The sequence below is a fragment of the Somniosus microcephalus genome, chromosome 5 (assembly GCF_052327205.1).
Source record: "Somniosus microcephalus isolate GS21.2 chromosome 5, FLI_Smic_1.0, whole genome shotgun sequence".
In the NCBI taxonomy this organism is placed as follows: Eukaryota; Metazoa; Chordata; class Chondrichthyes; order Squaliformes; family Somniosidae; genus Somniosus; species Somniosus microcephalus.
The window spans coordinates 255,268,600-255,285,018 of NC_140991.1; the positions used below are offsets into that span (position 1 = coordinate 255,268,600).

At 42.2% G+C, this 16,419-nt stretch overlaps 1 protein-coding gene across 2 annotated transcripts in view; it reads right to left on the reverse strand.

Annotated features, from left to right (window-relative positions):
• The window catches only part of LOC147117664 (GMP reductase 1), a 131,258-nt gene extending 115,158 nt beyond the window's left edge, over window positions 1–16,100 (reverse strand). The window contains exons 1-2 of one of the 2 annotated variants that reach the window (XM_085988849.1): window positions 15,906–16,100; window positions 3,544–3,663 (exon numbers count right to left, since the gene is read on the reverse strand). In XM_085988849.1, coding sequence (XP_085844975.1) covers window positions 3,544–3,663; window positions 15,906–15,992 — 207 coding nt within the window. In that variant the 5' untranslated portion in view covers window positions 15,993–16,100. The other variant, XM_085988850.1, reaches the window with a different exon arrangement.
• Between the last annotated feature and the right edge of the window lie 319 nt (window positions 16,101–16,419).

A 16,419-nucleotide genomic window follows, 5' to 3' on the forward strand; every position in this document is an offset into this window, starting at 1 on the left:
TTGGCCATTCGGCCCACGAGCCTGCTCCGCCATTCAATAAGATCATGGCTCATCTTCTACCTCATCTCCACTTTCCTGCACTATCCCCATATCCCTTGATTCCCTTCATATTCAAAACTCTATCGATCTCTGTCTTGAATATACTCAACGACTAAGCCCCTACAGCCCTCTCAGGTAGAGAATTCCAAAGATTCACTACCCTGGTTCTAGACTCCCTAGCCAGGGGAAACATCCTCCCTGTATCTACACTGTCAACTCCTGTAAGAATTTTGTATATTTCAATGAGATCACCTCTCATTCTTCTAAACTCTAGAGAATATAGGCCTAGTCTACTCAATCTCTCCTCATAGGACAATCCCCCCATCCCAGGAACCAGTCTGGTGAAACTTCGTTGCACTCCCTCTATGGCAAGTATATCCTTCCTTAGGTAAGGAGACCAAAACAATACTCCAGGTGTGGTCTCAACAGGGCCCTATATAACTGCAGTAAGATGTCTTTACTCTTGTACTTAAATCCTCTTGTAATAAAGGCCAACATACCATTTGCTTTCCTAATTGCTTGCTGTACCTGCATGTTAACTTTCAGTGATTCGTGTACAAGGACACCTAGATCCCTCTGAACACCAACATTTCCCAATCTCTCACCATTTAAAAAATACTCTGCTTTTCTATTTTTCCTACCAAAGTATATCCCCTTGAAGCCTCCTTGCATCCTCCTCACAACTTACATTCCCACCCAGCTTTGTATCATCAGCAAACTTGGATATATTACATTTGGTCCCCTCATCCACATCATTCATGTAGAGTGTAAATAGCGGAGGCCTAAGCACTGATCCTTGTGGTACCCCGCTAGTTACAGCTTGCCAACCCGAAAATGACCTGTTTATACCTACTCTCTGTTTTCTGTCAGTTAACCAATCCTGTTAACACGTCCTTAATAATAGATTCTAGCATTTTCCATACTAATGTCAGGCAAACTGGTCTGTAGTTCCCCGTTTTCTCTCTCCTTCCTTTCTTAAATAGTGGGGTTACATTTGCCACCTTCCAATCCCCGGGAATCGTTCTAGAATAATGGAATTTTGGAAAATGACAACCAATGCATCCACTATCTCTATAGCCACCTCTTTCAAAACCCTAGGATGTAGGCTATCAGGTCCAGGGGATTTATTGGCTTTCAGTCCAATTAATTTCTCCAGTACTATTTTTTTACTAATACTCATTTCTTTCAGTTCCTCATTCTCACTAGAGTCTTGATTCTCCACTAATTCAAGGAAGTTTTTTGTGTCTTCTTCCGTGAAGACAGATGCAGACTATTTGTTTAATTTCTCTGCCATTTCCTTATTCCCCATTATAACTTCTCCTGTCTCAGCCTGTAAGGGACCCACATTTACTTTCGCTATTCTTTTCCTTTTTACATACCTATAGGAGTTTTTACTGTCTGTTTTTATGTCTCTTGCTAGTTTACTCTCATATTCTATTTTCCCTTTCTTTACCGGCACCCGGCTACCGACCATAGAGAACATCTACCAGAAATGCTGTTTACGGAGGTCACTGACCATCATCAAAGACCCTACCCACCCCAGCCACAGTTTGTTCGCCCCCCTGCCATCTGGGAGACGCTACAGATGCATTCGCACCCGAACGACCAGATTTAGGAACAGCTTCTTTCCCAGGGCTGTCATCCTACTGAACTCTACAAATAAACTCTAAAGCCTGCACATCTGCCAATGCACTTTATTATGTTTATGTTTATGTATTACAAGTCAAATGAATGTTGAATGTTAAATGTCTTAATCAAAATGTACACTCTCAGGAGCCGCAAGCCTACATTTCGTTGTACTGCACTTGTGCACTAACAATGACAATAAAGTTGATTATTATTATGATTATTATTATTATTTATCAATTTCTTGGTCCTCCTTTGCTGAATTCTAAAATCCTCCCAATCCTCAAGCTTACTACTCTTTTTGGCAATATTATATGCCTCTTCCTTTGATCTAATATTATCTTTAACTTTTCTTGTCAGCCACGGTTGGACCACTTTTCCTGTGGGGTTTTTGTGCCTTAAAGGAATGTATATTTGTTGTAAATTATGCATTCATTCTTTAAATGCTAGCCATTGCTTCTCTACTGTCATATCTTTTAATGTAGTTTCCCAATCTACCTTAGCCAACTCGCCCCTCATACCTACGTAGTTTGCTTTGTTTAGATTTAAGACCCTAGTTTCGGATTTAATTAAATCACTTTCAAACTCAATATAAAATGCTATCATATTATGGTCACTCTTCCCTAAAGGCCCCTTTACTACAAGGCTATTAATTAACCCTTTCTCATTGCACAATACTAGATCTAAAATAGCCTGTTCCCTAGTTGGTTCCTCAACATACTGATCTAGAAAACTATCTTGAATACATTCCATGAATTCATCCTCCACACTATTACTGTAGATTTGGTTTGCCCAGTCTCTATGTAGATTAAAGTCCCCCATGATTATTGTATTACCCTTGTTACATGCACCTCTAATTTCCTGATTTATACTCTGTCCTACATTACAACTACTGTTTGGGGGCCTATAAACAACTCCCACCAATGTTTTCTTCCCCTTGCTGTTTCTTAGCTCCACCCAAACTGATTCTACTTCTTGATTTTTGGAGCTAAGATCCTTTCTCTTTACTGTCGTTATCCCATCCTTTACTATCAGGAATACCCCTCCTCCTTTTCCATTCTGCCCATCTCTTCTAAAAGTTAAGTATCCTGGAATATTTAGTTCCCAACCTTGGCCACTTTGCAACCACATCTCTGTAATGGCTATTAGATCAAACCTGTTAATTTCTATCTGCACTATTAATTCATCTATTTTGTTGCGAATGCTTCATGCATTCAGATATAGTGCCTTTAGCTTATTTCTATTTTTCCCTGATATCACCTTCGTCACCGATGCCTTATTACCTTTGTTACTCTCTCTATCCCTTCCTGACCCACTCTGCTTATTTTTACCCAAAACTCTACTCTGTTCTACAGCCTTGACATTTCTCTTTCTGTTTTAAAATTTACTCTTTCCTGAATCCATCAGTAACCATCTGAGATTGATCTGAATGATTTACCTTCCTTAGGATGGGCACAATAACCTCTGTACAGCAACAAAGCTATGGTAAATCATATTTAATGGTTTCTCCGTTAAATGTAAATAGTTGTGTTCAAATTAAGCTCAACTAATGGAGAGCTGGGTGGTGCAGTGCGTTGGAACACTGCAGTAAGTAAACAAGCTGTCCTTCTCCAACCAAGGGAAAAATAATTAAAGGCCTTTGTGAGTAGACTGTAAAGGTCACAAGTAAAATAACAGGTGCTGCTATATTCTAAGTCCCAGGGGACAGAATTGATCATTGACTAACAGAAAAGAAGGATTATTAAACCACCACCTGATATTGGCAAAACAACAGAGCTCAGTATGACTCATTGTCAAATCCTCCATGTGGCCTAATTACACAGCCATTGGTTAAACACACGCATAAAAAAGTTTATACCGAAACAAAAAGTTACCCACCTTACTTAAAACTTCTGCCATTTCAAACGTACCAACTGTATCCATGTTGGCTGCTATAATGGGAATTCCAGTGAAAGTCTGTTTGGAGTTCCGGAACGTGAAGGTTCGTTTGAGATCCACCTGCAGAGATGAAAAAAAAACCTTGAAACAGGCCCCTTATTCCACTCACTTAAACTCGTCTCTTTTCATTGATCCTGGGGGCCCAAAGCCAGTTCACATCTACTTTTTAAAGCTTCTTGTCGTTTTTCTACTATGTATAATTTCCCCCACTATTCCCGTTTTTTTCTTGCTCCCCAGGCTAGCTCTCTAAATCTGTTGGCCAACAGAGTTGAATGGCCCTGATTCGCAATGATATTGCCAGTTTACCCACCAATAAGGATGATAGGAATGAACTCTCTTCTCTAGCCATTATTTTTCCCACTCCCTCCTATTGATAAGTTGACCAAGGCTGGAATTCTTTCTTTGACAGCACCTCCCAAACAATGTCCGCTAATAGCTCCACTGCCTCCCCCAATGCTCGGCCCATTCAGATTTTTGCGCATGCACAATATCTACAATGGAAAAGCCGATGAGCAGCCTGCATGGGACATCTCAGACCACTGCACAGCCTCGCTCACGCCTTGGCTGGAACTGTGCTCCCAAACCCGTGACCTCCACCACCTAGAAGAACATTGGGGCACATGGAAACGCCGTCATCTACAAGTTTTCCTCCAAATCACACACCATCCTGACTTGGACGTATATTGCCATTCCTTCATCGTCGCTGGATCAAAATCTTGGAACTCCCTTCACCACACAGACTGCAGCGCTTCAAGAAGACGGCTCACCACCACCTTCTCAAGAGGAAACTAGGGAAGGGCAATAAATGCCAAGTTGCTAGTGACGCCCACATCCCAAGAATTAATTTTTAAAAATTCATAACCTCAGATGGAAGGGCAATTGTGAGCATCAGTCAATGCATCAGAATTTTTAAATCAAATGTGCCAGTGTTTCAATGGCTACTTCTCACTCGTGAACGTTATTTACTTGAACTCAGCAAGTTGCGGAGTCTATAGTTTCTGCTGTGTTTTCTTCCCCCACTGGTGGTAATGACGGTCATGCAAAACATTCACTCTTGCCATTTGTAGCATTGCCTCCCTTCATTATCAGTTTATTCACATTCCATCTGCCTGTTTCATTTAAAGCCCACACGTTATCATGAATTTCTTAAATGGGAGGCATCACTTGCAGTGGACATTGTGACGAATGCTCTCTGAGGGACGCTGGCTCCTCCAAAAAAAGCAAGGCGTGTACGTGTGATAAATGGATTTACGCACATTGACTGAACAGTAGAAACATGATATGTGTGCCCGAAGTAGCACCAGGCGAATCATTCATCCTTTTGTCTTTTGGCTGGAACCCAAATTCAACTGTGCGGAGTGTTGTGGAACAGTAATGTCAGATGCAGCGAAACAATCAGAACATGTGTAGTCTCCTTATCATTGCCAGTTCAAGACATGGCACTAGGAGTCAAAAAGAACTAACCAGGATGCAAACCATTCAATTAATTAATTGAAAAGACACAGATCTTTGTTAATTTGACTAAGTGAAGCTGAAATCAGGATCCTATTATGAGTTGCATCCACAAAAGAAGTGAAAATGGATTGCTTTTGAAGTGCTGCTATATTTAACTACTTTCATTCTTTTCCTAAGAGTGCCTACAATTAAATTAACATTGATGCTGGTAACAAAGCTACTGCTGAAAATAATACTGCACTTGCCATCGTTGCTGGTTGCCAACTGAAGTGGTGGTGTAGATTAATGTATAGAGGATATTGGATGCCTGCCAATGAATGACAAGACAGTAATTCAATCAAAGAGGTTCGGATGATGTTAAAGCGTGAGGAAAGATTTTCCAACAGCACCCCAAATTGGATTACTGTCGTATAATTCACCAGCAGTCTTCTAGTATTCTTTATAAATGGTAGTAAATTTTTTGAAATATTTTATAGTAAAATACACTTCAGCAGCTAAGGTGACACTGCCAAAACCATTGATGTTCCAATGATTGAGCACAGCTCTTAGGGTTGTGTTCCTGTTGTGTGATACAGACCTCACAGAATGTGAATTTGTACTGTCGGATCTCAAAGAACATGGTTTCTGAAGTTATTTTGATGGTTTATACCGAAAATAGTTACTATCTACTATACATCATACAACTAGGATCCTGGAGAGCTTGGCAAATTGCAAGATTGTTGTCCAATAGATAACTCCAGATGATATCAAAAAACTATGAGAGTGATTCTTTGAGCAATTTGTGGTTATTATGTCAATACTGAAATGGGAATATTGTCTTAAATTCAGTGAAAGGCATCAGGTATTACCTACATTTACAGCCAAAGGGTAATTTTGTGAGGCTGCGCTCCCAGCTCCAAGCCTCACTAAAGGCAAGCGAGAGAGATTGGAAATAAGCTACATCACTATAGGACTGATTCTGCAACCCACACTTGTGTCCAGTGAAGTTCTATGCTAGGAGCCTTGCATCATAAAATTGCCTTCATATATACCTGATGGGGAATCTTTTTCCAGTACTCATATCAATGTAAACGCAAATATTATTTGATGGCAGTCAGTTTTTTTGATGTCATACTTTATTGTTTTCTTTGTAGTGTCATTGGCTTATAAATTCAATCGCATACACCCATTTTTCAGGCGCTAAACAAACACATAAAGCTTCAACTGGCGGGCAGGAAGTGCGCTAATTTCTAACTGAAAATGCTCTGCCTGCCATATTGGATCGAGCTTCTCTGTAGGCATCCAGTGTGCACACCAGAACTATTTAAAGCAATGAATAGTTTATATAAATAAAGGTCTTACACATGTTGCAGCACCTGACTCGACACATGCTAAATTTGCCCAGCAACTTGTTTTGCTAGCAGGCAGGAAGGACCCTTCACCAGCGCTATTTAAAGGGATCAGGCAGTTGCTGGTTTGTCTTTTCAGACTGCTGTTTACCTTCTGGGCATTTGTGGCCTGTTTTCTGACTCTGAAAGTCAGGTTTGACTGCAGAGAAGATGATTTTGCTGGTATTGCACTGTTTTTGGCTGGTTTTATAAACAGATTGACTGCAGTCATGGGTGGTCAGGTAGAGCTGCCATTAAGGCTGAAGAAGGGGAAGCATCAAGGAAGAGAGCAGGAGCAGCTGCACCAAGAGGGAGGAGGACAGCACTACGCAAGAAGCCATACCCATAGCGGGTCTTCAGGGAGCACTTCCTTCACATGAACTTCACTAGCAATCAATATATCAGGCGCCTTTGCTTCAATGGGGAGGCTGTCCCCGAGCTATTTCGCCTGCTGCAGTCACAACTAGGACATGAACAGTATGTTAGGGTCATCGTGGCCTTTAACTTTTAAGCAACAGGCTACAGCAAGTGACATCAACAAAACTTCACAGTTTGCAGTACACCATTGTATCGGGGGGATCACCAGGAGGAATACCTACATCTCTTTCCCCATGGATAGAGCAAAGCAGGCTGAGACAGCACTAGGCTTTGCCTGCATTGCAGGCTTCCCCAGAGCGCAAGGTGCCATAGATTTCACTCACATTGACTTGTGTGCTCCCCATTACCAGCCTGACATCTTAATCAATCAAAAGGGATTCTACCCGTTCAATGTACTGCAAGTCTGTAACCACAGGCAACGCGTTATGCAGCTCTGTGCCTGGTTTCCTGGCAGCAGTCAGGAATCATTCATCTGTGCCAGCCCTCTGTGCCACCTTTATTCCAGCCAGGCCGTCAAGTTACAGGCTAGCTACTGGGCGACAAGGGCTATCCCCTTCGGCTGTGCAAGTGGGCTTGGCAGCCTGCTGTCTGGAGTTGTGGGTGACCTTCTCCTGCAAGAAAGAAAGGAGTACGTTTGTGAGAATCCTGTAAGGTGTTTAGAGGTTGTGCATGTCATGATAGAACAGCTGGTATGCAGTGATGCAGATGTGAGGTGTGGGGAAGTGAGGGTTGCAATAGCAGATAGTGTACGAGTCTGTGGAGAAGGCGTTAAAGTGAAATGTGGTACAGAAATTATAGAAGTGTGGGGGGGGGGGGAGGGGAGCATTGTGAGTTGTAAGGCTGGAGACTTGAGACAAGAATAAGAGAGCAGTATTGCTACTTGACAACTCTGGTGAAGTCACTGAACTTCCGACATTGTATCCATGTCCTAGGAGCTACGCTCCTTGTATGGACCTCCTCTGTGATATTTTCCCATTGCCAGCAAAGGTGTTGCCTGGAGGGCTTTCTGCTCCCTGGTGGGAAAGATAATCTCCCTCCGCTTTTCCACTGCCTGAACCATGGCTTTCAAGGCAGCATTGGAAAATCTTGGTGCCCTCTCAGTATTTGCTGCAGCCATTTGTGTGCAGAAATGTCTCCCTATTGACTGCAGCCACAGTGCATTTCCCTGTTAAGAGGTGCTGGCTGCCTTTAAGTGGTGTCAGAGACACCAGATATTCGGCCCCCTAAACAGACAGGCATGCTATCCACACTATTCATTGGCTGCATGCCTGGCTCATAATGAACAGGGGGCACGAATATTATGTGCTGCCTGGGTCAACGTTAACAGGTGTGCGCAGTATGCGCACTGCCACCTGAGTGACCGTTTTTGGGCACGATTGAATTTCTATGCCATTTTGTTTGATGGAAGAACTAAAGGGAGGAGCTCCTTTAATGACTAACTGGTTAAATGCAGTGCCCAGAGTGACCTATAACATGGACCGGGAGGAGCCTGTGATGAACTGGTTGATCTCAATTGGGAAGGGTCAGTCAGAGTGCTAAGATTTACAACAGGTGGGGGACAGGAGTAACAACATCAACCAGCAATTCCTGATTGCTGTCCAGCAGCTCCTACTGACAAGTGCATGGGTTCTGATGTCAGGTGAGGAGAGTATCCAGGCTTGCACATGAAGAATAGCTTCTTGAGAAAAGCAACAGAAGGCAGCCAGTGTCCATGGATCCTCCTCAGCAACAGTCAGTGTGGTGAGGCGAGAAAAGTGGAGGGAAATGTTTATGGAACTGAGGCTTTATATTGTCGAACCTCTGACAGCATGAGGTTTAAGCAGCATTAACAGGTTAATGTCAGGTTGGCTCAGTTGGTAGTTGGCTCAGTTGGTAGCACTCTTGTCTGAGTCAGTTCAAGCTCCACTACTGCTGAATAGATAAACTAGACTGACACTTCAGCAGTGAAAGAATGCTGTATTGTCAGAGGTGTCTTTTAGATGAGATGTTAAACTGAGGCCCCCTCATCTGTTCAGGTGGACATAAACATAATTTTCTGAGGCTGCACTCCCAGCTCCAAGCCTCACTAAAGGCAAGCAAGAGAGATTGGAGGTAAGCCACATCACTATAGGGCTGATTCTGTGACCCACACTTATGTCTAGTGGCGTACCCATGATACTACTTAAAGAATAGAAATTCTCCTCGTCAACATTCATCCCTCAACCAAACCATTAAGAGCAGTTTAACAGATCATTTATCTCATTTGTTGTTTGTGGGACCTTGCTGTGCACAAACTGGCTCCTGATCTTACCTACATAATAAGTAACATCAAAAGTAATTCATTGGCTGTGAAGTACTTTAGGCTATCCTGAGGATGTGACAAGCACTATATAAATGCAAGGTTTTTCCTCTATTCATCTCTGTAGTTGTGAACAAAAAGGTCATAATTATAATATGAAAAGCAAGTATTATGAGAGGAAAGTAAGGCAGCTAGGGATCAGTGAATAAAGTGAATCATTTTGAGATTGACTAAATTCATGTGTATAATTGAAAGGGCAAAGAGATAAAAGCGGAGGAGGAATTCCTTAAGCACAGGTCCAGCTTAGAGCATTAAAGCAACAGTAATGATAGCTTACCATTCTCTTTAGCAATTGTTTGGTGAGTTCTGAAAGGGAAGACTTTATATAAAAGCTTTTAAATGTGAAGACTGTGTTGTTAAAACTACCCAATAGCATAATTGTAGCAAATTTGGCAGAAATTTGCACTAGCAATAGACTTGAGAAAATGGCATAATAACTAGTGTTAATGTATCAGTTTCTGATGATGATGTCACTCATGGTCAGTTCCAATCACACGAGACAGCTCCCTATCTGGCACAGCTCCTTGCAGCCAGCAAGAATTCGGTCTTCTGTGAAGTCATGATTTAAACTGCTAGCTCTGCCATAGTTCCCAGCACCAGCTGCAGCCAGTATCATTCACAGAGAGCACTGACATTTAACATGCATGGTGACCTGATGCTATGTGCAGTATCAGGTTAAAGAGGTAGGATCATGCTGCGGATTTAGATAGGGAGTATTTTAACATGATCTTTTAGTAGTACATTTATGCAAGAAGACAGGAGTTCTGCTAAAAAAAAACTCAGCCATCTCTTTATAAAAAATCATCTTTATATCTAGGGATGTTGAGGGCTGAAAATGTTAGGAATATGATTTTCAATTACTGGTGTTGGCTTTCCTGTTGATGGGCAAAACCCTGACAAGGACTGATTTTAGTGATAAAACAGCTTATAAAAAATTCACTTGTTTTTAGGTATTATGTTGTCCCTGGGTCAAAATTCTGGAACTCATTGCCTAACAGCATTGTAGGTCACCTTCACCACACATAGTGCAATGGTTCAAGAAAAAGGCACACCACCACTTTCTCAAGAGCAACTAGGGCTGAGCACTAAATGCTGGCCTTGCCAGCGATGTCCACATCCCGAGAATGAATACAAAAATAGATGCTCATTTAATTTTTGAGTGAGAGCATAATTATAATGAGAATCGACAGTCAGACACGATTACTACTAGCCATAGAGCCCTGATGTTCTGCTTCCCATTGACCCAATAGGTTTTACAGCCCAGACAATAGACTGCTAGATCCTGGCAATCAATGGAACAATGTAATCCTGAACTGCTACAAAACCAGGTTCATTCTTGAATTTCTGTTAAAATGTTGATGTTTTTTAATTGAAGTTTGTGTCATGGAAAAGGTTCAATGTATTCTGCAGTTATTTTGTAAAAAACTTGAATGTGGGTCTTTTGACAACTATTGGGGTTTTATCCAGCACTGCACCACTCATTTTCATGCATTACCACTTGCTGAGATGACTGCGGTATTACCTCACCAAGATAGAGGTTTACTGATCTTATTTTCAAGGTAATTACTATCTATATTGCCTTATTAAGGTGCTTTACTCTAGTGATTGATGCAACTGCACACAAAAGGGGTCAAAGAAAATATGTAATAGGTTATAGTGAATAAAGAATATTAAACTATCTTTACATAGTTTAGGGTTTTGGAAGGCAATGTACAGTATACTGGTTAAAATATGAAATCAGATTAGTTATGTGAACAGTTGTATGACCAGCTTTATAATCAGTCATATGAACAGTTGTACGACTGGCTATATGATTGGTTATGTGACCAATTATATAACCAAATATGAACAGTTCTAAAACAGTAATGTAAGCAGTTATAAGAACAGAGGAAAGTACAGGCCTAGAGAAGACTCTGCATTCCCTCTGACCGGTCCATAAAGCGAAGAGTTCTCAATTGTCCACTACCTCAAATGCCTATCCAATTCTCCAGTAAATGTTTCTACACTAAGTGGGTCATTTTAACATTGGGCGATGATGTAAACTGAGCATTATCGAATTGGCCACCTCTTCTACATCCTGCCCGATTTCCCCTTCCATTGAATTTAATGGAATTGAAAATCAGGTGTGATGTATAATGGGCAGCTAATTTGATAGCGCCATTTTACACCATTGCCTAAAGTTAAAATTGCCCCCTATCTCCTTCCATTGCCTCCCTGGCCACGGCTGTATTTTATCAATGGGGACACGTTGGGGACGGGACTACTGGTTGTTGGGTTTCAGACCCGCCCCCAACGACGTCCGGCCAACCCATTGCTATTTTCCCTTGATTGACCTTGTTAAGCCCGCCCTGTGGGCTTAGCAGGCCAATTAAAGGGAAGCCGGTGACAGAGGACATCAGCATATGACGTTTCATCTGTCAACTTTTTTAACAGATGAATTGTCAGTGTTTGACAGCTTAGAGAAGCTGTCAAACACTGACAATCTCTGTTCTAAGGTGCGCCCTTGTACTGAAGGCTCACCAAAACCTATTTCCTCTGCAGAAATCAGATGGCTGCTGCATTTGAGAATGCAGCAGCCATTCTGTCATCTCTGCCGTTGAGATAAGGCACCTCCGGATCCCCAAGGGTTGAAGCCTGCAGGAAGAAGCAAAGGTAAGTAAACTTCTTCTAAGACTTTACACTCACCTCTCATACTTACCCCTGCACACCTGCACCCATCACTCACCTCCACAGCGGACCTTTCGATCCCTCTCACCCCCGCAGACCCACTGCTCGCCTCGGTGATCCTGGCGGGGTTGCCCGATGTCAGGAAGCCCGCACTTGCAGGGATAAAATGGGGATAAGCCTCTTAACTCTTAACAGGCAGTTAATTGGCTGTAATCTCCTTCCCGCCTGGAGGAGAAGGGTCGCTGCGCGAGTCGGGGACCCACCTCCTGGGAAGATGGCACGGAGGCAGGTTGGGAGCGGGTTCGGTACCCGCTTCCAGTTTCTGCCATTTACCCGGCAGTCCCACCTTCCCGGGGCTAGGAAAATTTCCCCCCCCCACATGTTCACCTCCCACTGTGTAAAGTAGTTGCATCTAAACAATGCGTTTTCCCTCTTCTAAATTGGAGCCCTTGTCCCCTGGTTCTAAAGTTTGTGATAATCTCTCCTCATCGCTCAGATGCCTTGGGTGCCTTTGTCTGCACTGCCTCCTATATCTGGATACCATTGCTATAGTATGGAGACCAGAATTTCACATAGTACTGCAGGTGTCACCGTACCAATGCCTTGTACAGGTTCATTATCACCTCCTATGATTGCTGCTCTATCCCTCTGGGTATACATCCTTTGGGTTGGAGAGGAATTTGGCTGAGTTTTTTCTAAATTGGCCTAAAGTTTTTTTCTCTATTTTGTTGCCTCACCCAAGTAATTGCATGACTCAGGTGTATGGGTGGTGGGGAAGGTGGGTTGATGGTGCACATAGACTGCACAATGTCTGGGTGGGACAGGTTGAATTGACCAGTCTGTCTTTTCTTAGCAGCTTAAATAGAAACATAGGAACAGGCCACTCAGCCCCTCAAACCTGCTCTGTTATTCAATTAGACCATGGCTGATCTGTATCTTAACTCAATTTACCCGCCTTGGTTCTGTAGCTCTTAATACTCTTGTCTGACAAAAATCTATCAATCTCAGTTTTGAAATTTTCAATTGACCTAGTCTCAACAGCTTTCTGGAGGAGACAGTTCCAGATTTCCACCACCCTTTGTGTGAAGAAGTGCTTCGTGATATCACCCAGGAATGGCCAAGCTCTAATTTTAAGGTTATGCCCCCTTGTTCTGGACTGCCCCACCAGAGGAAATAGTTCCTCTCTATCTACCCTAACACCTCAATTAGATCACCCCTTAATCTTCTATTCTCAAGCGAATACACGCTTAGTCTATGCAACCTGTCCTCATAATTTAACCCTTTTAGCCCTGGTATTATTCTGGTGAATCTGCGCTGTACCCACTCGAATGCCAATATATCCTTCCTGAGGTGTGATGTCAGAACTGAATGCAATACTCTAAATGGGGTATAACCAGAGTTTTATATGAAACTGTAACATAATTTCCACCCCTTTGTATTCCAGCCCCCTTGTGATAAAGGCCAACATTCCATTAGCCCTTTTAATTATTTTTTTGTACGTGTCCACTAGCTTTTAGTGATTTCTGTACTTTGACCCCTAAATTTCTCTGCTCCTCCACAGTTCCTAGCTTCTCGCCATTTAGAAAATATCTAATCAATCTTTCTTAGGTCCAAAGTGGATGACCTCACATTTCCCCACATTGAATTCCATCTGCCACAGTTTTGCCCGCTCACTTTTTCTATCAATGTCCCTTTGCAACTTTCTGCTCCCATCTACACTATTTACAGTGCCACCTAACTTACTGTCATCAGCAAACTTGGATATATGGCTCTTTATTCCTTCATCTCAGATTTAAAATTATTATTTAAGCTAGTATTTCCAGCTTGTTATGGAAGAGAGTTCCACACTTCTACCACCCTTTGCATGAAGAAGTGTTTCCTAACTTCTCTCCTGAATGACCTGGCTCTGATTTTAAGGTTATGTCCCCTTGTCCTAAACTCCCCCACTTGCAGAAAAGGTTTCTCTCTATCTACAATATCAATTCCTTCGAGCCCTAGTAACATTCTGGTGAATCTGTGCTGCACTCCTTCCAAGGCCAATATATCCTTTCGAAGGTGCTGAACCCAGAACTGTACACAGTACTCCAGGTGTGGTCTAACCAGGGCTTTGTATAGCTGCAACAAAACCTCCTCCCCTTTATATTCTAGTCCTCTAGTTATAAAGGCTAACATTCATTAGCCTTTTTGATTATTTTTTGAATCTGACTACTATATTTTAGTGATGTGTATAAGGACACCTAAATCTCTTTGGACCTCCACTGTTCCTAACTTTTCACCATTTAAATAATACTTGGATCGATCCTTTTTTGGTCCAAAATTGATGACCTCACACTTACCTGCATTGAAATCCCTCTGCCACAGTTTCACCCACTCACTTACTATACCACCAATCTTTGTGTCATCGCCAAGCTTGGATATATGGCTCTCTATTGTGTTATCTAACTCATTAATAAATATTGTGACTAAATGAGGCCCCAGCACAGATCCTTTTGGGACACCACTAGCCACTTCCTTCCAATTCGAGTACATACCCATTATCGCTACTCTCTGTCTTCTATAACCTAACCAATATCCTAACCTGGTCAATAATTTGTCTTCAATTCCATGAGCTTTAACTTTAGCTAACAGTCTCTTATGTGGAACCTTATCAAATGCCTTCTGGAAGTCCATATAAACTATATCCATAGACATTCCCCTGTCTACTACTTTAGTTACTTCCTCAAAAATGTCATTATGGTTCATTAGACATGAGCTACCCTTTACAAATCCATGTTGGCTCTCTCTAATCAGCTCAAATTTCTCTAAGTGCTCAGTCACTCTGTCCTTAATTACAAATTACAATAACTTCCACACAACAGATGTTAGACTTAAATTTCCTGGTTTCTCTCTCACAGCTTTCTTAAATAATGGAGTTACATTTGCAATTTTCCAATCTAAAGGGACAATTACTGAATTGAGAGCGCTTTGGAAAACTACAGCTAAAGCATCTGCAATTTCCTCACCTACTTCCTTTAAGACCCTGGGCTGGAAACTATCAGGTCCTGGGGATTTTTCAGTTTTTAGTGCCATTATTTTTTATAATACTATTTTATTGCTTACATTAACTACCTGTTTACCTGTCATAACCAGTTATACGACCCATTATGTAACCTGTTATGAAAACAACTTATATGATCAGTTTTAGGATTGTTATATGAGCAATTGTAGGATCAGTTATAGAAACAGTTACATGATCAGTTGTTGGGGTGGTTATACAAACCTATATGACCAATTAAGGAGCTAGTTATATGGCCAGTTACTGGACTAGTTAAATGTCTTACCAGTTATAGGACCAGTTACATGGCCTGCATGAGTTTGGGTACAACTGAAATTTTGTTCATATCTTTACTGCTCACAGCAGCCAGGGGGCTGTATAGAAATGAGTTCCACTCACTCTGTACCTAGTCTGTTTCTTCTTCCAAATAAAAGCATACTAAGTGTTTTTTTAAATTTTTACTCCGGTTAAGGTTTTTTTTGGATCCATATGTTATGGTGACAACTGCAGGAAATAAGCTGTTTGAATACTATTGAATTCCCTGAGAGAGTAAAAATGTCGCATCTTACTCGCAATGCTGGGATAGTCTCCGCACGTTCCCAAGGGAACAATTTAACTTGAGGCGCAGGTCTTGTGGAGTGAATGCAGCAATATATTGATCAGTCGTCACTGCGGACTGCATTCCCCATCCGATCATGGCTTAGCTTGGGTTATTTTTGAACAAAGCACTTGTAAAAAAATAAAGACCGTCATCAAACGCATACTGCAAACTCTTTCAGGCCATGGTATTTGAGTCCAAGTGAGACATGGCAAGTTGAAGGGTTATTTTGTTACAATTCTTCACTTGACCTTCTGCTAGTCCTCTAGATTCGTTCCCAGGCTACGAGCCTGGACAAAACACGTATCGTTAACTTTTTACAGGAAGGTTCAAAAGAAGGAATAAACAAAGCTTTGGATGGTCCAGATTAGATGAGGTGAACTAAAATTGTCAAAGTGGATCCCTGCCCCTTTCTGAAAACATTTGAAACGAATTCCTCTGTGTGTGTTTTTTCTCCTCTCTCACCTCGGCTCTGCTCTTCAAGCTGCTCCTTTTAGGTCGCACGAGAACATCCTTGAAGTCGAGCTTGAGATCGGCGTCCACCCGAGGCATTCTGAACAATGCTACAGTCCTGACCCAGGTCTGAACCAGCAAAAGCCTGCCGCCTGTGCGCGCGGTTCATTTATAGCCCGCCCGCCCTGCTGGCTACAACCCCCTCGCACTTTATTTGGAAAGATCACTTTCCGAGCTGCATAGCTCAAATACTCTGGCCCGCTGTCACCCTCCCTCCCACTCCACGGGAAGACTGCAGAGGAAAACATCTCTACATGCATCCTGGGACACTGCAGTTGCAATTACAGTACGAGCGAGCAGCACTCCCATTTAAAGAAACACTCCCTCTGCTCTGCTTATGTAAGGCGTATGCATTATTTTTGCAAGTCATTGGCTCCGTGGATCGTGCTGCATTCTGCCGCACTTTGCGACTCCCAACAAATGCAGGATTGAAATGTAATTACTTCTTCCACGACCTGTCCGTGTG